The sequence below is a fragment of the Gadus morhua genome, chromosome 14, assembly GCF_902167405.1.
Source record: "Gadus morhua chromosome 14, gadMor3.0, whole genome shotgun sequence".
In the NCBI taxonomy this organism is placed as follows: domain Eukaryota; kingdom Metazoa; phylum Chordata; class Actinopteri; order Gadiformes; family Gadidae; genus Gadus; species Gadus morhua.
The window spans coordinates 2,354,020-2,376,925 of record NC_044061.1 but is presented as its reverse complement, the minus strand read 5'-3'; the positions used below and the strand labels follow the sequence as shown (position 1 = coordinate 2,376,925).

The following is a 22,906-nucleotide window of genomic DNA, read 5'->3' as shown; positions in this document are numbered from 1 at the left end:
TGTCGCCGCTGCCGTTGTGAGTCGAGCTCCCAGCAGACGCTCCTCTGCCCTGCAGTCCCCCCGGCGGCCGCTAGAGGGGGCTGTGGGACCGTCCCTCTAGAGCGCCGTGTCGTACACCTCCTGCCGAGCGGGGCCGGCCAGCGGCACCAGGCCGGGGGCCCGGGCGCGGGGGGGGTCCCAGACCGGGTCCCTGGTGGCGGGGGCCGTGGAGGGGCCCGGAGCCCCCGGCACCACGGAGCCCTGGGCCCTCAGCTGCTCGCGGACCGCCTGCTCCAGGCCCGGGGGCACCACCAGCTGGTCCTCGGGGTCCAGCTGGGCCGGGGCGGTGAAGTAGCCCGACTTCTTCCTGGGGGCCTCCAGGGCCACCTCGATGAGGTTGTGGCTGTCCTGGGGGGCCACCACCGAGCCGTTGGGCAGCTTCTTGGCCCCAAGACTGGAGGCGGAGGGGGACTTCTTCAGGCCGGCCCCCCCCCGGCCGCACACGGCCAGCAGGCAGCCGTTGGTGGCCGACACCACCACGCTGTTCTGCCGCCGCACCTTCCCCCGCTGGGCGGAGCGCTCCGCGGCCCCCGGCCGCAGCTGGAAGGCGCAGCAGTGGATGTCCACCTCCACCTCCAGCCGGCGGCCGTTGGAGGTCACCCCGTCCAGCGGCCCCTCGTCGTCGCTGTCCAGCCCGTTGTCCGAGAGCCCGCCGGGGAAGAGCGCCGCGCTGGGGGGGGGCTGGCGCTGGAACAGCAGGGGGCCGCCGCCGCCGCCGCCGCCGCCACCGCCACCGCTGGGCCCCCTGGCCGGGCCCCCCGGGGACCCTCCCTCCTGTGGGGGGGCCGGGTGCAGGCTGCAGAGCCTCTCAGGCCGCGCCGCGGGGGGACCGGGCGGAGGCAGCTCCTGGGGGTCCGCCTCGCCGCCCGGCTCCGAGGTCCGAGGCTCTGAGACGCCGCCACCGCCGCCGCCAACGCTGCCGCCGCCGCCGGGGTGAGGGGCGGGCGGGCCCTCGGCCCCCGGGGTCATCGGCGTGGAGGACCCCAGCGGGGGGGGCGGGGGGGCTGGCCGGGTGGCGCCGTCGGCGGCGGCGGGGGGTTGCGGGCGGCAGCAGGTGCAGCTGTCCTCCCCGAGGTTCAGCGCCACCACCAGCGCCCCCAAGTTGTCCCGGCAGCCGTAGCTCTGCGCCAGCGAGCACAGCTTCCTGGCGGCGGCGGCGGGGTCCGCGGCGGTCTGCGCCGTGCGGACCGCCTCCCGGGGCGAGACCCTCTGGAAGAGCGCGCGGTTGCCCAGGATGAGGAAGCAGTCCTGGGAGCAGAGGCGCTCGGTGTGCACCCAGGGGTCCGGCAGCACCCAGGGGGAGAGGTAGGAGCAGCCTAGCAGGCGGGAGCAGCCCGTCACCCCGCTCACCTTGTTGTCCTGCGGGGGAACAGAGCACAGTCCGTATTATCGGCCGATATTAGGCATTTTTCAAACTATTCGGTATCGGCATTTATAATGGCCGATAAATGAATATTTAAAAAAAAGTTTGTCCACCAGAGGGCGCTCTAACGCCCCAAACCCGCTGATTCAGCCAGAGCCGGAGCCCGACGGAGATCGACGGAGATCATCGGTGTTGTTCATGTGTGCAAGTGTGTTCATGGTAAGTTGGCAACTGTCAATAACAATTAAAAGAACATCCCCATCAATTCTCTAAAGTCGATAAGCATGACTTAATTCATGACTACCATGTCCAGTTTTGCTGTTGTTACGTGTTAGCTGAGAGTGAAAAGGATTTAAAGGATAACTACAAATAACCAATGTTAGGGAAATCTGTTTTGTTGCGCGTTTCTTGATTTTTTTATATACATATCGGCCGATATATCGGCATATCGGATTTTTAAATCACAAAATATTTGTATCGGTATCGGCCTTAAAAATCCTATATCGGTCGGGCTCCGTACCAGGGCAGCCTCCGATTGGCTTGCGGGGCACAACGCGCGACCCGTTACCTCGGTGATGATGGACTTGCCGTTCTTCACCCTCTCCATCTCCTCGGGGCAGCTCTCCAACGTGAGGACCTTGGAGAGGACTAGGGGCCGGCCGTCGCGGCACAGCACGGCCTGGCAGCTGCCCACGTTGGCCACGGTCAGCCGCAGGTGGCCCCCCCCGGGGTCCGAGGGCTCGCGGTGGATGTAACAGAGCAGGGCAGAGGCCCCCAGCTTCTGGCCCGCCATGCCCAGCTTCCTGTAGCCGGAACAGCCAACAGGGTCGGTACCACCGTCACATTCAGACGCTTTCACCCAGAGCCACTCACAATATCTGATTGACTCTGTTTGGCTTCGCGTCATGCCACAAGAGTGGCCCATCCCACACAGGATCACAAGACACCGATATAACTACACAAAGAGTGTAGTACATGCACAATCGCAATACACTATACGATACACACAATACGTACATTACAAAAAAAATACATTAGGCAGGAAGTACATTTTTACAGTACTTTTTTAAAGTACAGTAAGGATGCTCGTAGAATTAAGTGCCAAGTAACAATCACTAGGTTAACCCATTCCCCGTGTATAACAGACACAGCTAGGGTAAGACGCTACACAATGCATACTATTTGAGCACTATGGTGAGTACTATCTTTATGATTAACACCGTGTGTTGTAACGCCGAGGTATGGAGCGATCCTGTCCCCGTTAGGCGGGGGCGTGTGCGTCTCCTCACCGGTGCGAGGTGAGGAAGGTGTTGCTCATGTACACGCGGTCCACGCTGGAGTGCTGCAGCTCCTCCGACAGCACGTCTCCCATGGTGCACTGCAGCAGGCGGGGCACTTCCTCGTTGCGGTCGCCGTCGAAGAGGCCGTAAACCGCGCCCAGCCCGTCTCCGAAGCGGTCCATGGCGAGAACGGACACACAGAGCCTGAACCAGAGAGAGAGGAGGTTAGCATCACTACTGAGGCTAGACGTACGGTCACAGAACGGACACACAGAGCCTGAACCAGAGAGAGAGAGGTTACCATCTCTGCTGAGGCTAGACGTACGGTCACAGAACAGACACACACAGCCTGAGCCAGAGAGGGGGTTACCATCTTCTACTAAGGCTAGACGTATGGTACATATATTTATGCACACACACACACACACACACGCATATGCACACAAACACACACAGGCACACACACACACACACAGGCACACACACACACACACACACACACACACACAGAAAGCAAGGGCTCGGAACTCAATTGTGTGTGCACATGTATTGTTATTATTTTTATCTTATTGTTGTCGTGCTGTCCTGTTTAGTGCGCGCCCTTGACACTGCAGGATGACCTTGAGGATGAGCCAGGCGCTGTATGAATCAAAGGGTTACTCTGTTATCGTCGTTAGTGCAGAGCTCACTTGTTCCTCTGGCCGCTGGTCTCTGAGTAGCCGTGGCTCCACAGGGCAGGGGCCCCCCCGGCCCCCCCCCCGGCCCCCCCCGCCGCCCTCTGGTCCAGCTTCAGGGTGGTGATGTGGCTGCACACGGACACAGTGGGGGCCATGGTCAACCTGAAGCCTTAATCAGAGAGGTGGGAGGGGGGGGGGGGGTTGTAGTGGTCCTGGGGTGTGTGATGTAGTGGTCCTGGGGGGGGGGGGGGGTGTTGTGGTGGTCCTGTGATGTGTGTGTGTGATGTAGTGGTGGGGGTGTTCCTCACCTGAAGAGGTTGAGGGTCTTGGGCTCCAGAACCAGGCTGCTGTTCCCCGTCAGGTCCAGCTCCTGGAGGGAGGGGGGCAGCGGGTCGGACAACACCACCTCACTCAGCTCGTTACCACTCAGGTCCACGTACTGCGCACACACAAGGAGACACACACACACACAGAGACACAAACACACAGAGACACACACACACAGACACACACACACACACAGAGACACACACACACAGAGACACACACACACACACACACAGAGACACACACACACAGAGACACACACACGCACACGCACACAGACAGAGACACACACACACACACACACACACACACACACACACAGAGACACACACACACACAGAGACACACACACACAGAGACACACACACGCACACAGACAGAGACACACACACACACACACGGAGACACATATGTGCACGCACACACACACACACACACACACACACACACACACACACACACACACACACACACACACACACACACACACACACACACACACAAGCCAATTATTATTTGTGAATTCGTCAGGGATTGAGGGGTTCAAGTAAAGAATCCAACCCGTGGGGTTGGCTGGTCACGGTTAGGGGGGGCATGTATCGGTCGGTTCATTTGCCTCACAGATTTCGGACAGAATGTAATGCGCTAGAAATAAACATAAAATATAGTTATGGCTGACCCAGCAGGGCTCGAGACTAACATCTACTGGTGCCACTGGGGCCACTAACCTTTGTATTTGGTAGCACCCGAAAAGATTTGGTTGCACTCTGTTTCCAGCTGCTTTGTCTATTAACTAGTCACGCGTCTAACTCAGGAGGCGTTGGGTCGCCACTTCAGCCCTGACGAAGAGCTGATGGTGGAGGAGACACTGGAGAGCCTGGAGGACCTGCTTCACATGAGCCTCCTCCTCGCGGGACAAGACGAGCATAACGAACCGGTTCAAGAGGTCTCTGAACACGTTGTCCACCGCCTGACCCTGAATCCCCGCTGGAGCATGGGTGAGGCCTAGAGGCATCACGAGGGACTCGTACAGACCGCTGGGAGCGTAGGGCGGCCTTCCACTCATCTGCCGCCCTTCTCCTCACCAGATGATCGTTCTTTCTGAGGGAGGCTGAGTGCGGTGAGTCTCTCTGCTCAGCCACCGATCACCCGAGGCATTAGCTGCTAATGGCTCAGGCAAGGGAACCCGATGAAGTCCCTGAGCTAACCCCCAATCCATAAAGCCCTCATCAGCCCAAGAGTGGACCAACCCCGGGGGGAGTCAGGCAGTGGAGGAGGTACCGAGCTGAGCCTGAGAGAGATGAACAGAGGTTCACCGGAGCCCTCCTCTTCACAGGTGTGAGGGGCAGCAGACTGCCCTCTCTGGACGGGAGGAAGAACAAGATCTCTCTCTCTCTGTCTCTCGCTCTCTCTCCGAACTCTCTCTGAACCGAAGCATGAATTTTGTGAACCGTTCCACCCCTACAATCCATACAAACATACACACACTACCAACAACACACTCTGCTTGTTCACGCGTGTGTTCACACGCGTATGCGTACATGTGTACGTGTTCGATGGTGTGACGTCTGAGGGGAGATGCTGACCTTGATCTCGGGCAGGCTGAGGATCTCGGGGAAGGTGCTGAGGAGGTTGCTATGGGCGACCAGCGTGTGCAGCCTGGGGCAGCGGGCCACGGTGGAAGGGATGCTCCTCAGACGGTTCCCGCTCAGGTTCAGCTCCTCCAGCTGCTCCAGCCTGCTTAGCTTACTGCCACACACAGACAGACAGGAGTCAATCCAGGGGCCCGTCCCCAGGGGGCAGACAGAGGGGCCAACACCAGGGTAACCCCACGGAGCCAGACCCAGGCTACAGCACGGGAGGGCGGCATGTGGCTGAGGAGGTACAGCGGGTTGCTAGTTGGATCCCCGGAGTGTCGAGGTGTCCCTGAGCAAGGCATCGCACCCTGACTGCTCCTGACGAGCTGGCTGTCGCCCTGCGTGGCTGACTCGGTGTCAGTGTGTGAATGTGTGCTTGAATGGGTGAGTGTTAGGAAATATTGTACAGCGCTTTGAGTGGCCAGTGGTTAGAAAAGCACGGTATAAATGCAGTATATTTACCATTTACTCTGCCTGGTTTACCAGTTCAATGCCCACGTGTGGCTACAGAGGGCGGTTAGTGTAGCAGTGCAACAGGTTTGGTGTGGGTTAGTTATAGACAGATTCTAGATCTGGCTTTCTGACTAGAACCTGTGTTTGGGAGAGGCTGCAAGTTTTCCTTAAACGATCCGATCATCAGTCGGCCTCCCTGCGATTTAAAGCAGGAGGCCGGTCATCGTTAGTAAACCAGCTCATTAAAAAGGAAACCCGTTTACTGATGAAAGCGTCTTTAGAGCACCTGGCGGGGAAGGAGAGCAGCTGGTTGTAGGCGAGGTGGAGGACCCGGAGACGCGGGTGGCCCACCAGCAGTCCCCCCACACTCTCGCTCAGGTTGTTTCCTGTCAGGTACAACTCCTGGAGCGTGCTGAGGCTCTCCTCTGATTGGCTGCTGGGAGGGATCGTCTCCAGCGTATTGGCTGACACGTTTAGGTATTTCAAGCTGAGATAGAGGAAAAGAAAAGAGAGAAAGAGTTGGGATTAGTTAGAGAGTGGGAGAGTTGGTGTGAGGTTGAATTTTAGGAGAAGGCTTTACAGTATTAATGCTTAAGGCATAGTTTAAATAGGACATACTAGTGTAGTAGTGTCCTTAAAAGATTGGATGATTTGAACGTTTGAACTTTTCTAAACACTATTGTGGTTTGCCTTCATTATTAATTAAATTAAGGTCTCCTGTAAAACACGGTAGAATTGTTTCCCTATTCAGGTCTCCACTGTGAATCCTTAGAAAGTCGTACAGATAGAGAAACCTCCTATAGAGACTAGTGATCAGTGGTGAGGACCATTGAAGGCTGCCACTACATTAGAGGACCGTAGCTTCTGATCCTAATGGACGAGGATGGGATCTCCCAGCCGCAAACAACAGGGAGCCTAAAGCTCATGTTACTGCCTTCCACAAGCCAGCGTTCAACATTCATTATCCGATTCAGCACAGACACACACACAGTTCAGCAACATCAGTTTGCTCTGTCATTTCTGAAGCTGAGAAAGAAAATTATACGTATATAAATATAATATAAAACTATAATTACACGTAGTGGGGGAGGAGGAGAAACACAGGGAGGAGGAGGAGGAGGAGGAGGAGGAGGAGGAGGAGGAGGAGGAGGAGGAGGAACAGGGAGGAGGAGGAGGGGGAGGATGAGGAAGAACAGAGATGAGGAGGAGGAGGAGGAGGAGGAACCGGGATGAGGAGGAGGAGGAACAGGGAGGAAGAGGCCTACTTCAGGGCCTTGCAGAAGAGGCTGTGGGGCAGCCTGCTGAGCCGGTTGTGCTGGAGGTCCAGCGCCTCCAGGGGGACGTGGTCCAGCAGCTCAGGGAGCGCCTGCAGGAGGTTGTTCCCCGCCAGCAGCCTCCTCAGACTCATGCTGTTCAGTAACCTGTCAGAGGCCCACGGTCAGAGGGAAGAGCACCTCCACTCCAGAGCTCAGTGCACACCCTCGTGCACAACTGACCTAGACTTAATAATGTTACATGATATTTTGTTTATTCACGGTTAATACACTTTTGACCCCTTCACCCAGACAGAGAGATCTTGGTTTTAATGAGCAGGTAGGGGTTAGGGATCTAGATCAGGGATTGCTGCCGGCAGGCCGCAGACGGTGAACCCGGAACCTTTGGGCTGAGTCTATCCTCCTCTTTAGGTTATTAGTGGTGGATGTGAGTGGATATGGCTGATCACCCCTGCACCCTTTGGGCCTCAATGACCAACCAGTTTCAGCTCTGAGTCCCAGTGGCCCCTACCTGTTCAGCCTACTGAACAATGTGGACATACCAAAGCCTGTTTAACAGACAGAGACTGACTGGGACAGACTGGGACTGACTGGGACTGACTGGGACTGACTGGGACAGACTGGGACAGACTGGGACTGACTGGGACTGACTGGGACTGACTGGGACTGACTGGGACAGACTGGGACTGACTGGGACTGACTGGGACTGACTACATTTGGACTGGGTTGTCTCATTATGATGACTGATCTACTGGTTATTGGGTGGTTATTTGTGCCAACGTCAGTCGTGCCACCTCTGATGACTGAACGCAGGTGTTTGTAAACCTGCAGCCCTCAGGTCCACCTTCTGCCCTCCAGCACAATCCAATACTAATGACTGTGCAGAGGTAGGGGGTCCTGATAGAGACTGTGCAGAGGTAGGGGGTCCTGATAGAGACTGTGCAGAGGTAGGGGGTCCTGATAGAGACTGTGCAGAGGTAGGGGGTCCTGATAGAGACTGTGCAGAGGTTGGGGGTCCTGATAGAGACTGTGCAGGGGTAGGGGGTCCTGATAGAGACTGTGCAGAGGTAGGGGGTCCTGATAGAGACTGTGCAGAGGTAGGGCGTCCTGATAGAGACTGTGCAGAGGTAGGGGGTCCTGATAGAGACTGTGCAGAGGTAGGGGGTCCTGATAGAGACTGTGCAGAGGTAGGGGGTCCTGATAGAGACTGTGCAGAGGTAGGGGGTCCTGATAGAGACTGTGCAGAGGTAGGGGGTCCTGATAGAGACTGTGCAGAGGTTAGGGGTCCTGATAGAGACTGTGCAGGGGTAGGGGGTCCTGATAGAGACTGTGCAGAGGTAGGGGGTCCTGATAGAGACTGTGCAGAGGTAGGGCGTCCTGATAGAGACTGTGCAGAGGTAGGGGGTCCTGATAGAGACTGTGCAGAGGTAGGGGGTCCTGATAGAGACTGTGCAGAGGTAGGGGGTCCTGATAGAGACTGTGCAGAGGTAGGGGGTCCTGATAGAGACTGTGCAGAGGTAGGGGGTCCTGATAGAGACTGTGCAGAGGTTGGGGGTCCTGATAGAGACTGTGCAGAGGTAGGGGGTCCTGATAGAGACTGTGCAGAGGTAGGGGGTCCTGATAGAGACTGTGCAGAGGTAGGGGGTCCTGATAGAGACTGTGCAGAGGTAGGGGGTCCTGATAGAGACTGTGCAGAGGTAGGGGGTCCTGATAGAGACTGTGCAGAGGTAGGGGGTCCTGATAGAGACTGTGCAGAGGTAGGGGGTCCTGATAGAGACTGTGCAGAGGTAGGGGGTCCTGATAGAGACTGTGCAGAGGTAGGGGGTCCTGATAGAGACTGTGCAGAGGTAGGGGGTCCTGATAGAGACTGTGCAGAGGTAGGGGGTCCTGATAGAGACTGTGCAGAGGTAGGGGGTCCTGATAGAGACTGCTGCTCTCGGAGCTCAAAGGTCGGAGCGGGAGGTCGCCCACCAAACACTGAAGTGTGATCGCACAACGGGCACCTGGACGGGAGTTCTGTCAGCGCGTTGTGGGCGATGTCCAGCACCTCCATCTTCCTGCTGTCACACACCCAGTCCGGAAGGTACTCCAACTGGTTCCTGCAAACGCACACACACACACACACACACACACACACACACAGAGACGCACGCACATACACACACATATACGGACACATACAAAGAAAGACACACATACCGACACACACACACAAACACACACGCACATACACAAACACATACGCAAACACAAGCACATACGCAAACACACACACGCACAAAAACACACACATGCACATAAACAAAAGCACACACACACACACACACACACACACACACACACACATACACTAAGAGCTGGGTCTTCATAAAGTCACAAGATACATCTATAATATAGTGGTTATAGGTTATAGGAATAACCACAACACCTACTTAGGAATTCAATACTCTTTTGAATTCATATACATTAAAGCACTTAAATGCAAACATTGTGGACGTTAAGTGTTACTCATAATGTTTTGCGTAATGCTCATGGTAAAGGCCCTCATAATGTCTCTGACACTGGGAATGTTTTGCCTGGGGGAAACTTCATACCTCTATTAAAATAAAACATGTGTTTCTAACCAATGGAGCCAGAACTCACCGTGATAGGTCCAAGTCGGTCAGCTGGTTGGGGACAGGATAGATGTTGACCATGTTGAGGCCTAAGAGCAGATGAAGATGTTTATCACTCCGATTTTGTCCGAAATATATTTCACCTGCCTCTGTTGAACAGTAACCAACGTCCTTCAGATGCAGTGAATGTTAAAGTTAAGTTAAGCTATCCTTTATCGTCCCCTTTTGGATGAAATTCTTCGTCTGTTTTTAACCCATCTGGGAGCCGGTGAACACATGGGGGCACAGCGGCCCAACCGGGGCAGTGGGCAGCCACAGTGCAGGGGTTTCAGGTGCCTTGCTCAAGGGGCACCTCATCCGTGGATAAGGACGTAAGAGAGTGCTACACTACTACCCCCCCCCCCACGTTATATTTTTTGCCTACCGGTCGGGATTCAAACCGGCCACCCTCAGCTTACTAGTCTCAACTCTTTAACCAGTAGGCCAAAGACGCCCCGTGTAGAACCCACTGGACCCGGCCCCTGGCCCCCCTGGCCCCCCTGGCCCCCCTGGCCCCCCTGGCCGCAGTGTTGCCAGATTGGGCCTGATTTCCTGCCCAATCTGGCAACCCTGGGTGCAGCGTGCTGCACCCAGGGTTGCCAGATTGGGCGGGAAATCGGGCCCAATCTGGCAACACTGCCTGGCCGTCCTGGCTGGGGGCCCCAGGCCCCACTGGCCCCGCTGGCTGGGGGCCCCACTGGCCCCCCCCTGGCTGAGGGCCCCTGCTCTGCTTGACTCACGGTTGCTGGCGGCCTGCAGCGTCCGGAGGCCGAGCCCGCTCAGGGTGAGTGTCTGCAGGCGGTTGCGCTGGCAGTGCAGCGTCTCCAGGCTGCCGAGGGGGCTCAGGTCCAGCGAGGCCAGGCCGTTGTCCCTCAGGTCCAGCTGGGTCACGTGACCTATGACCTCGGGGCTCTCGCTGGTCACCCAGCGCAGCCCGTTCAGACTGCAGGGGGAGAGCATACAGGTGTTCACTAGCAAGGTGGTTCTCAAGTGGGGGGGTACTTTGGAGTGCCGCAGGGGGGGGCACAGTTACTTAAAAAATAAGAAAAACGTGAATTATAAAAAAAAATCTCACCACAAGCAAGTCTCAGTTCTGAACGATAAAAAATATAAAATCGAGAAAAAGGACAAGTGGTTGAAATATAGATCTGAAATCACGGAACAGGAGAATCTGTGAAAGAGAAAGCGCGTCCAGAAACACCAAAATGTCGTTGGTTTCGGGGGGGGATGTATTGTCATGGGGTTCAGCTGTACATGCTCTGACTCTCCCCTGGTGTTGTGCTTCCTCTGTGGGGAGAATTAGCCAACAGTTCCATGAAGCAGAGGCCCACGTTTCTCACTAAATAAAGAGTATTTGCACCCTTTTAATGTTCATGTTTATGCACATACATTATTTATGTTCATTCCATTTTTCTTGTCTTATCAAATGTTTTGTGACAGTGAGGGGGCACTCGGCTGATAAATATTTCAGACGGGGTACACTAGCAGAAAAGGTTTGGGACGCACTGCACTGCGCTAGCATATCCACACACATACTGAGACGTGTGCGGGGTCAGGGAGGGGCTCTTTGCTCTGGGGGGGGGGATAGGGTTACAGGGACGTCCTAAAGGCTGAACTGTGGGGACCTTGGAAGATGTCACGGGGGTGGAGGGCCGAGCAAATCAAACGGACTCACCGCAGGTCCACATTCTTCACACGGATCATGGAGGCCAGAACACAGAGCTCCAGGCGCTCCACTCGGTTCCCCGCCATGCCCAGCCTCTCCAGCCCGCTGAGCCCCCGCAGCACCGCAGGGATCTGGGGGAAGTCGTTGAAGGAAAGGCCCAGGCTGCTCAGCTGGGACAGGCCTCCAAGCTCCTCCGGCAGGGAGCTCAGGTCGTTCCCCTCCAGAGAGAGAGTCTGTAGGCTGGGAGAGAGAGAGGGAGAGGGAGAGGGAGAGGGAGAGAGAGAGAGAGAGAGAGAGGGAGGCAGAGAGACAGAGAGAGAGAGAGAGAGAGAGAGAGAGAGAGAGAGAGAGAGAGAGAGAGAGAGAGAGAGAGAGACAGAGACAGAGACAGAGACAGAGAGAGGGAGAGGGATAAATAGGAGAGAGAGAGAGACAAAGAGAGAACGAGAGAGAGGGAGAGAGAGAGAGAGAGACAGAGACAAAGAGAGAACGAGAGAGAGGGAGAGAGAGAGAGAGACAGAGACGGAGAGAGAACGAGAGAGAGGGAGACAGAGAGAAGGAGAGAGAGAGAGACAGAGAGAGAGTGCAGAGGATGAGGATGAAGGAAGATAACTATTTGTTATATCTATTTGTCATTGTTTGAACAGCTTGCAGCATTCTGAGCACCATACTACATTATTAAAGTTGTGTCCGTAGTCTGAATCTGTAGTCTGTATCTGCAGTCTGTAGTCTATATCTGTCTGTAGTCTGTAGTCTGTATCGGTAATCAATATCTGTCTGTAGTCTGCATCTGTCTGTAGTCTGTATCTGTAATCTATATCTGTCTGTAGTCTGCATCTTTCTGTGCTCTGTCGTCTGTATCTGTCTGTAGCCTGTATCTGTGACCCACCTCTGCAGGTTTGCTATTTGCACAGAGACGGCCTTCAGGCCGTTGCAGGAGAGGTTGAGCTCTGTGAGGGTGAGGATCTCACAGACCACCTCGGGGAACACGCCCAGGCGGTTGTGGGACAGGTTCAGGCTCTTCAGCTGGCAGAACCTGGAGGAGGTAAGGAACATTATTCATGTGTTCATGAGTGTCCGTGTTCCTATCATGATTTCTTGATTATTTTGTGGGGTTTCTATGCCGAGCTGAATATGTGTAGAACAGGGACAGGGTCAGGGTTGGTCATCGTTGTGTCTGTGGGGCCCTTCACCTGGGCAGGTTGAGCAGTCCCCCCGGCCCCTGGGGGGTCATGAAGTTGTGTCTCAGGTTGAGGTGTGTGATGTCCTGGCTGTAGAACAGGTACTCCGGCACTGCCTCCAGGTTGTAGCAGGAGAGGTCCACCAAGCACACTGTCTGGGAGACCACCTGACACGCACACACGCGCACACACACATTGATCTACCTTTACTGTGCGTCACACCCGAAGTGAAGGCGCAGTGTGAATACATACAAAGTCAATGCAAAGACATGAACAGATGTGGATTTTCCATCGGCAACGCGGATGGCTAGAATGGCGCCTGAACTACTCATGGGAACGATGCAAATCTGTGATTTGCTCGGAAAGTTGAAATATTGGAACTTTTCTCGAAAGGAGTTAGTGGACACTGGACTGGAGATGAGATCAATTATCACGGCTCTTTTGGATATTGATTATGATCAGATATCGGCCAAGTACTGCCCTGCAAGCATTCTCCCTCTCTCTGTCTGAAATCTCTGCCTAAATACAACTTGGTACCGGTCCATTTGGAAGAAAAATACACATAAGCACGCAACCACACATACAGGCTCACACACACACACACACACACACACACACACACACACACACACACACACACACACACACACACACACACACACACACACACACACACACACACACACACACACACACACACACACACACACACACACACTGACACATTGTAGACGGAGGATAAATCTGCAGCTAACGGGATTCTGTGTTTCGGAGTGACGAGGGGAGAGGGCTTCCTGCTGCCCGCTGTCGGCCCGCCTCCCCAGACGCAGGAAGGACCTCAGGAAGGACCCCAGACACAATGGCCATTAATTAGGATATTAGAGACACACAGCAGCGGGCACAGCAGGCGTAACGGCCGAGGGCGGGTGGGCGGAGAGGAGACACCAACAGCACAAACACACATGGGATGTGTTTACCAGGGCCGTCTCGCATGCTTTCATACGAGTACCGTACACAACGGAGAGACAGACAGACAGACAGACAGACAGACAGACAGACAGACAGACAGACAGACAGACAGACAGACAGACAGACAGACAGACAGACAGACAGACAGACAGACAGACAGACAGACAGACAGACAGACAGACAGACAGACAGACAGACAGACAGACAGACAGACAGACAGACAGACAGACAGACAGACAGACAGACAGACAGAGAGAGAGAGAGAGAGAGAGAGAGAGAGAGAGAGAGAGAGAGAGAGAGAGAGAGAGAGAGAGAGAGAGAGAGAGAGAGAGAGAGAGAGAGAGAGAGAGAGGGAGAGAGAGAGAGAGAGAAGGAGAGAGACAGAGAGTCTTAAAAGTCTTCAGTGGAATAAACCTCCTGCGTCTCTCCGATGTCATCGACCACCACATCTCTCTGGGAGCTTACTTTGGACGCCTGGCGGTGCCACCGCTGGTAGTCTGCCAGGGAGTCGAAGTTGACGAAGTAGGTCTGGGCCTGGGGCCCAGCGGAGCTGAACATCAGGCAGTGCTGCCTCCTCCTCACCTCCTCCACCTCCACACCAACACAGAATCACAATCACTTTGATTTGATCACATCTTATTGTACAAGTACACTAAAGTACAAAACGTCTGCTTGGTTCCTCAACAGCCACAATTCAAGAGAAAGTTAATAATGATAAGTAAAAATAAAAATATGGAAAAATGATTAAAAAAATGGAACAAGGGGAACAACATTGCATGTCTTCAAACGAAAGATGACTCGCTGCAGGGTAACTCAAAATGAAATCGGTGCAGCATAATAGGAGCATAATAACTCTTTAGTATGCTACACGTGAACCTCCTAAGATGGCGCATTTTGATTGGTTTGCCATCTCGGGATATTGGGCATTATCCCATGATTGAGATCCCAAACTCTGGATACTGTTTTCAGCTCGCTTGACGGTCGTCTTCTCACGCTAATAAAAACAAATAAACCCTTAATAAAAAAAAATAATCCCGGCAAAAAGTGTTATCTCGTTTTTTTTTGGAGTGTTCACGTGTAGTATATACCAAAGCAATTATTCACCTCAGGCTCCGTGAAAAGTGGGGAATAGTTTCCCCGCTATTCCCTTCGCCTTCGGAGAATACCTGTTAGGTGTTCTCATCCTTCGTTCACCAAGCCTCTGCCTCACCTTCCCCCCAACCAGAGGCAGGATGTGCATCTTCCCCTCCTCGCGGTCTTTGACCGAGGCCACCGTCAGACAGGTGCCACAGAGGATGACCTGTCGCTCCGCCCACTTGTGCAGCTGGGTCTTCCCCTTCCGCACGCTGAACACGCCCCTCAACAGGGCGCGGTCTCGCTGGTCCACGTTCACCGGCCGCTCTGTGTGTGGGGGGGGGGGGGGGGGGGGGAGAGGTTAGAGGAGACACCGGCAAAAGAAAACCATTTATTCTGATATTATAAGACGTTTGACTGCGTGTCGATATCCCTCTGTTAACACAGATCTGACAGACGGATCTACACTCATGTACACGGTTAAAAGTGAAAACCCATCACAGAGGCTGACAGGGTATGAGGTCACGTGTGCGATGAGGTCATCAGGACGGACCTCGACGCCGTCGCCCTGCCAGCGCTGACGTCAGCTCCGAGACCCCATCGCCTCCCGAACCCCCCCGAGCCGTGTCCTCCGATGTACGGTACAGTATGTACGCTCTCCGCATGAGCTCATGGTCATCGCCTCTCAGTGGGCCTCAGCTTTGGAATCGGGGGATTAAGTTTCCCCTGACGTCACCAGAACAGAAACAGGTTCCTTATCACATCTGAGTTCAATTCCGCAAAATCACTGTGTCACAAAGCGGTGAGGAACACCAAATGAAACGAGACACGTCATTTAAAATGTTCCCTGGTTCTGTGACTGTACGTCCGTATCTGTCAGTGTATATATATGTAATTATATATATGCATAAATTAACCTCTGTTAATCCAGGTAGAGTATATTGATATTTAAACCCTTCTATGCCAGGGTGACCTGCCCAAGAAGGCAGCCTAGTCGGTAAAGGAGCCAGTAAAGGACGAGACATACAAGATGAGATCATTGAGTTTCAGTTCGCAGCTCCTCCAGTTGGACTCTGGGGCTCCACACCAGCTCAAAGCTTCCTGGTTCCGCTCAGTATGTCCGGTGTGACCGCTGGATGGGTTCGCCCGTTTGTCACCTCCCACCTCAAGCCCTTTCATCTCCATACGTAGCGGAGAAGCACCACCGTTTGACACCCCTCGAGGAGCAGAACCTAAAGCCCTCTTGACTTGGGTTTAACGGCTCTTCAGATCCTCTTTCTGATCCATCCCAGCTGAAGTGGCCTCTTATACATATTTATAGTTTTCTTTTATCACAGACACATATATTGGTAGAGGGTATTTTCTTTACCTTGACACGTTTCGACGGATATACTTCTTCTACACCGTCTCAGACGTCTCTTACCTGCCTGCTTGTTCCACAAGGGCACCCAAAGCCGGCTCAACTTTTAACAAGCAGAGGAACTCGTAGAGAACAAGTTGAACTTGTCAGGGCTGGTTAATCGATCTGTCTGATCCTCTGTCCTCTTTCAGAGACAGCCTGTACCGCAGCACAGAGGAGGCATTTATCACATCGATTCAGCCCCCCCTCCTTCTCTCCACTCCTCGTCTCTCCATCAACTCCTCCTTCTCGCCACTCCTCCTCTTCTCAATCCAGCCCTCGTTCTATCAACTCCTCGTCTCTCCATCCACCCCTCCTTCCATCAGCCACCCCTCCTTCTCTCCTTCTCTCCATCAATCCACCATTCATTCAATCAACAGCGTCTAAACCACTTCTGTTACTTTTGCTTCCAGACAACATTTTGCCTTTTACCAGCCTCCATTTATAAATATCAAAAAGCCACTAACAGGTAAACAACATTTTCGAACAAAGGTTGAAAAATCAAACCAGTGCAGACATCAGCGTGTATGGAAGAATACAAAGACGAATTACCATGAATATGTAATTATATTGATAGCATATCCTGGTAGGACTCACACAAAGAAGCACACACAAACAACTTTGTGGCAATTATCCATGCACATACAAAGGACCACACCGTCTGGGAGTTTAAACTGTCTTCTCTAACATCCGCTAAATTACTTCCTTGTCCCGATTCTACCGAGGAGAATTTAGTGTGCTGCTGCTCCAAATGTACACAACAGGTTTCTGTAGCCTTGGAACCAGAAGAATCTGAAGCTCGTGTTTCATCTGCTCTGCTCATATGAATCTGGTCCCCCTCCAGATCAGATGGATTCTCAGAAGACCCCGGCCTCGTTGGGCCAATCACAACGCTGTATCTTATATTGGGCAGGATTGATATATGGACTGATGATATGGACTGTGAAAAGGAACCGAGTTGCCTGACACATTTGTGAAATGGTCTGGCGATGTCAGGCTGGTTTTGCTTTGTTTTAGTTTAGTTTAGTTTTGAGGACTTGTATGGCGATTTACTGCCTTTTTGTCCATAAACTCATACTGACAGACGCACGTTGATTATAAAGATAAGTGTTATACTGCCATTGTTTACACTCGTTTGCGCTAAATGCCCTCCTGCAGGTCAGTTGCGAAGAAGTGACGAGGAAAAGACGAAGAATACTGGTGACGGATGTTTGAGTAAAGCCAGGGAGACAGTGATGAGGGTTTGATCGGCCTGGGTAAATAAAATACATTAAGTCCTTAACAAACACTCCGAAATCAAGGTCCCTACAGCCATTAGTTGCCAGGGAAACAAGACTTCCTTAGAATGATCAAAGTCCAATCTCACGGCTAGTTCTGATGACTCAGCAGAAAGCCCAACCCTGTGAGTGACAGGCCGGTTCTCCACGGAGCGCCCGAGCCCAGTGCCCACTCAGGGCAGAGCGCAGAGGGGGGCGATTGCGTAACATTTTGATGTTATTGCGATGGAAAATCCAAAGGAGCTCAGCCCCAGATGCCTCCGGCCCCGAACACGCTCGCTGACTCAAGCCAACCGAGGAACTGTTCATCAACCCGCTCACACTCTCTCCTTGGGGAGAAGACGGGGAACGGAAGAGGATTGACAAACATTTCATGCGCAAAAAGTGTCATAAAAAGGGGTGGGGGATAATATTACAAGCACCGCACGTTGTCAACATGTGTCAATTAGGGAATCAAGCGATTTGGGAAACTAAGTGATTAATTTTCCGCTTACATTTACATTTTACATTCAGGGCGTTTAGCAGACGCTTTTATCCAAAGTGACTTACAATAAGTACATTTGTCAGAAGAAATAGAAACATCAATATATCACTGTCGGTACAGTAAGGATGTTCATAGAACCAAGTGCCAAGCACTAACAATCACTAGGTTAACCCATTCCCCGTGTACAACAAAGATAGCTAGGGTAAGACGCTACACAATGCTAAGTACTATTTTTTTTTTTTCTTGATATGATCCACTGATGATCTGCTTTAGATGCCGTGGCTTCAGGGAGGTGAGGTGCAGACTGCGACACCATACTGCTGAAGACCCCATGGCCTGTACAGCTAGTTACAGACTGCTTTTTCATTACCCTGCCAGCTCAGGGGAAGACTAAGTCCAAATTTGGACCTTCACGCAAAACGTACGAGTCCGACCCTCCATGATGCCTCTTAGGGATAATATATTTCTAAAGATCCCCTCATCACTGGGTTTCATTGGGGGCATTCAGTTTAGACAGGAGAAAACATCTGTTGCTGACAGATGGGAGGTTAATAAAGCCTGGTTCTACCTCTGATTAAATAAAGTTCATATGAATAGAATATTTAAAAAAAGGTACATTTACACATGTGGGAAAGCAATGGTTTGAATTCAGTTAAATGTTATGTAATGATTTCTCTATTAAATTAATTAAATGGCTGTAATCACACATTTACATTTAGTCATTTAACACCTTTATCAAAATCGACTGACAGGAGAAGAAGGTTTGAAGCATACAGCCAATATGGAACTAACCAAGAGAAGATTGTGATAAGCTCATTATCGAGACTATACAAAGTGGCCAGTAGTAAGGGAGGACGATAAACCAGGTTAGCAGCAGTTACGTTTAATTATAGCTGTTTCCCGAGAGAGAAAGCTTTATTCGACAGCGAGGGTATTTGACAGATTCTAATTAGTGTCCTTTGAACACGGTTGGATTTCTGATTATCATCCTTTAACGTTACACAGATGTACACCTACAGATGTACACACAGCTTTTTATAATGAAGATAACGCCAAGACAATGCCATATGTATTTGATATCATTATTTTAGAGTGTAATTTAACCAAACCCCTTCCTGAGTCCCTACGATGTTTAGCAGAAGTACCATTACACTGAATCTATACCGGCCGGCCTCTGGCTCTGAACTGCAAGTCATGAATGAAGCTTGAGCACATGGCTGGTCTAATGTACCGCTGGCAAGGCGGGTTCCCAGGAGATCAATAACATATTAGCTGGCTAAACCAGCTCCCAGACTATGCACTGTACGTCCCTCGGCTGTTAAGAGCAGGAGCTGGACCGTCCTGAGGAGCTCAGAGAGGCTGGAGGGACGACTCAGAGACCTGAGCCAAGCCGCCCTCACATGGGGCTTGAAGAGAAGCCCAGTGGCCTCACAGCCTGCCCCCTCTCCCCCCTGTGACCCCGGGTAAAGCCCAGCCAGGGAACCAACAGCCCAGTGGCCTCACAGCCTCCCCCTCTCCCCCCTGTGACCCCGGGTAAAGCCCAGCCAGGAAACCCGGCCCCGGGGGACCGCTGTTTTCACGAGCCGAGTGCTTCATTAAATCTGCATTTGCCGATGCTTTGCTCTCTCCTCTCCGTCTGTCTGCCTCAGGTCTGCCCGGCAGGGGGGGCAGTCCAGGGCTACACTCAGAGACCTGGAGGAGGGTCGTCGGGTACCGTCGTCGGGTACCGTCGTCGGGTACCGTCGTCGGGTACCGTCGTAGGATACCGTAGGGTAAGGTAGGTCGTAGGGGTACCAGTACTAGGGTACCCTCAGAAGGTCAGGGTTAGTTGTTGAGGCCGAGCAGGCGTTGGAATTGCATTTTTAAGTATTTATTTATCATATTGTAGTAAGGTATAACAGCGAGGTTAGCATAGTGCCTCGTCACAAGGAGGTGGAAGCTCTTTCTCCTGTTCAGATGATACACAATGCTTCGTGCGACAGACCACGTCGGCCAAGGTACAGCCGGCCCTGGCCTGACCCTGGGAGAAAGACACTCAGCCTGCCACTGGGACCACCAGGGCCACAGACCCAGCAAACAACCAGTCTCAAACCCTCACATATCATCTTATTATTTCATGGTGAAACTTCCACAAAACTAATTTAGCTTTGCAGCAGCTCCACGTTTTAAGGAGAGATGCACACTCACACATTTATTCCCGACATGAGCAAGGCAAGAAATGAACAATTTGTGCACAGTCGTATGAGAAACATGACTGATGCTAGCGCTGATGGTTCGTGTTCATGAATCATTAGCAGATCAGGTATCAGTGAAAACACGGTGGTATCAATTTCTGTCCATAAAACCAGACGCTTTACACAACCCTATCATTTATAACATTTCAATAAACACATTATTAGACCTGTGGTTAACAATACAGGCAGAGACCTACTAGGATGAATGTGTGTGGCATGGAAAGCCATCCCTCTAACTAACCTCGAGGGAACGTCTCCTGAGGTTAGTTAGCTATACTGCCGAAGAGGACATGGTTCAACCCTCAACCTTGACAACCGAGGTGTCCTTGAGCCAGACTCCTGCTTTTTGCTTATAACTGTTTCTGAATTCAGTGTCAGTCACTTTGGATAAATAAATTAAATAGTGAAATAACTTGAAGGAGCACTACGTATGATTTGAGAGAAGAGACAGAGAGCTTTGTTAAGCCCTTTGAGACTGCACCTGTGATTAAGGGCTATACAAATAAAATCAAATTTAATTGAAGTTTGCGTATGTTTGTGTTTGTGTGCGTTCGTGTGTGCGTGAGTGCATGCGGTGCGTGCGCGTGGTTGTGCGTGTTTGTGTGTGTGTGTGCGTGCGTGCGTGCGTGCGGTTGTGTGTGTTTGTTTGTGTGTGTGCGCGTGTGTGCGTGTGTGTGTGCGTGCACTCACCGCTGTAGAAGCGGATCATACAGCTGAGGTCTGAGTTGTTCGCCTCCTGCTGCACGCGGGCCGGCTCCCTGAAGCCCAGCGCCGAAAGGTAGTCGAACACCATCTGGAGGGGCCGCTCGGAGGGGCCCAGACGCCTGCAGCACACACACAGACATGGTGACAGACACACCGACACACACACGGATACAGACACACACAGACACACACACGGTTACAGACACACACAAGGTTACAGACACACAGACACACACACTGTTACAGACACACAGACGTCAGTTACAGACACACCGACACACACACGGTTACAGACACACAGACACACACACGGATACAGACACACACACGGATACAGACACACAGACACACATACGGTTACAGACACACAGACACACACACGGTTACAGACACACAGACGGTTACAGACACACAGACACACACACGGATACAGACAAAGACACACACACAGAATCAGTTACAGACACACAGACACACACACGGATACAGACACACACACAGTTACAGACACACAGACACAGACCAACAGACACACCAATACAGATACAGACATGCAGATACAGATGCCTTCTACAGCAGGAAGTGATTCACAAACTTATGAACAGAAGCAAAAACTAACAAACTTACACACACACTTTATTTTAGGTCTATAGTTGTTATAAATGTCTTGAAAAACGTGCCTTTACGACACCATCACAAATGATGTATTGTATTATATGTATTACTAGTTCATTCATCAGGTTTTGTGTACCTTCCTCTTGCAGCTACAGGTAACTCCCTACGTCGCCCGGCTGAAAGGCAGCACCTATAGTTTGCATTTGCGTCACCACTGGAGCCAAGTTCAGCCCATGAGAATCTTTTTTAAGAAGGACGCTTTTTAAATGCTCCCGTCCCAGTATGACTTCCCGAGATCCTGCTTCATTATATCTAATACTTTGCTGTCAAAAAGTATCCTAAAACAAATCAGTAGGGGAACATTACTAACCTCCTTGGCAAATTAGACGTAATACGGATAAATCTGTTGTATTGTCTGCTGTGGTTTCATCAGCTTCTCTCCCTGCCAACCCGGCAGTCAACTTCAAATTACTTTCACTGTGGGCACCTGGCCTTTAAACAACTATCCTGCTGTCTACCTGCATTAAGAAACACACACACACACACACACACACACACACACACACACACACACACACACACACACACACACACACACACACACACACACACACACACACACACACACACACACACACACAGGCAGGCATGCACACATAGAGACACACACTCTCTCCCTCTCACACACACACACACACACAGACACAGGCACGCATGCACACATAGACACACACACACACACTCTCTCCCTCTCACACACACACACACACACACACACACACAAACACAGGCACGCATGCACACATAGATAGACACATACACACTCTCTCCCTCTCTCACACACACACACACACACACACACACACCCACAAACACAGGCACGCATGCACACATAGACACACACACACTCTCTCCCTCTCTCACACACACACACACACACACACAAACACAGGCACGCATGCACACATAGACACACACACACACACACCCCTGAAGCTGCCTGGATATGACATGAGTGCCAGCGTGTGCCCGGCGCCAGAGGAGCAGCTCAGGGCGGTAGGGAGGCTCCGATGGCTGCGCTGTCACCCTACCTCAGCAGGTCCCCGTGGAGCTGGACGTAGAGCGCCTCCCCGTCCCTCTGGGCCAGCAGCTCCTCCACCGTGGTGCTGGTGGAGCACAGCACCATCTGCAGGTCGGCCTGGGGCCCGGAGGGGGCCGGGGGCCCGGGCCCGGCCGGCTGGGGGTCCGCCGCCGCCCCCCCGTACAGACACACACAGCCCCGCTGCGTGTTGCCCTTCAGCCAGTCCCGCTCCCGCGATCCGAACCGGGTCTTCCGGCTCGCGCAGCCCCGGCTCCCCATCCGCCTCATGTTACGCTGCGGTCAGGACGCACACACGCACGCACACGCACACACACACACACACACACACACACACACACACACACACACACACACACACACACACACACACACACACACACACACCAACGTTACTCTGCGGACCACCTGAATTCCACACATCGGATGCAATGATCTTAGATCCATTAATGAATGATCATGCCATTGTTGTTATTAATAAGATTCTGAATTGTTTGAT

The 22,906-nt window shown here is 52.5% G+C and overlaps 1 protein-coding gene across 1 annotated transcript; it reads right to left on the bottom strand.

Annotated features, from left to right (window-relative positions):
- Positions 1 to 96: 96 nt before the first annotated feature.
- On the bottom strand, positions 97 to 22,683 carry phlpp2 (PH domain and leucine rich repeat protein phosphatase 2). The gene is made up of 18 exons (XM_030377357.1): positions 22,400 to 22,683; positions 20,679 to 20,812; positions 14,731 to 14,921; positions 13,986 to 14,111; positions 12,564 to 12,718; positions 12,260 to 12,406; positions 11,380 to 11,610; positions 10,445 to 10,647; positions 9,694 to 9,754; positions 9,054 to 9,149; positions 7,042 to 7,197; positions 6,063 to 6,263; positions 5,273 to 5,435; positions 3,668 to 3,798; positions 3,372 to 3,488; positions 2,692 to 2,886; positions 1,971 to 2,205; positions 97 to 1,398 (listed from the first exon to the last, which is right to left on the bottom strand). The coding sequence occupies exons 1-18, from the start codon at positions 22,675 to 22,677 to the stop codon at positions 97 to 99; spliced, it is 4,122 nt and encodes a 1,373-aa protein (XP_030233217.1). The 5' UTR covers positions 22,678 to 22,683.
- Between the last annotated feature and the right edge of the window lie 223 nt (positions 22,684 to 22,906).

Coding starts and splice junctions, on each gene's coding strand:
- phlpp2 (XM_030377357.1), bottom strand. CDS start 22,677: ATGAGGCGGATGGGGAGCCGGGGCTGCGCGAGCCGGAAGACCCGGTTC. Junction 3,799..5,272: donor TCAGCCTGCCCGAGATCAAG/GTCAGCATCTCC, acceptor GTGTGTGCGCAG/TACGTGGACCTGAGTGGTAA. Junction 1,399..1,970: donor GCAAGTCCATCATCACCGAG/GTAACGGGTCGC, acceptor GTTCCCCCGCAG/GACAACAAGGTGAGCGGGGT.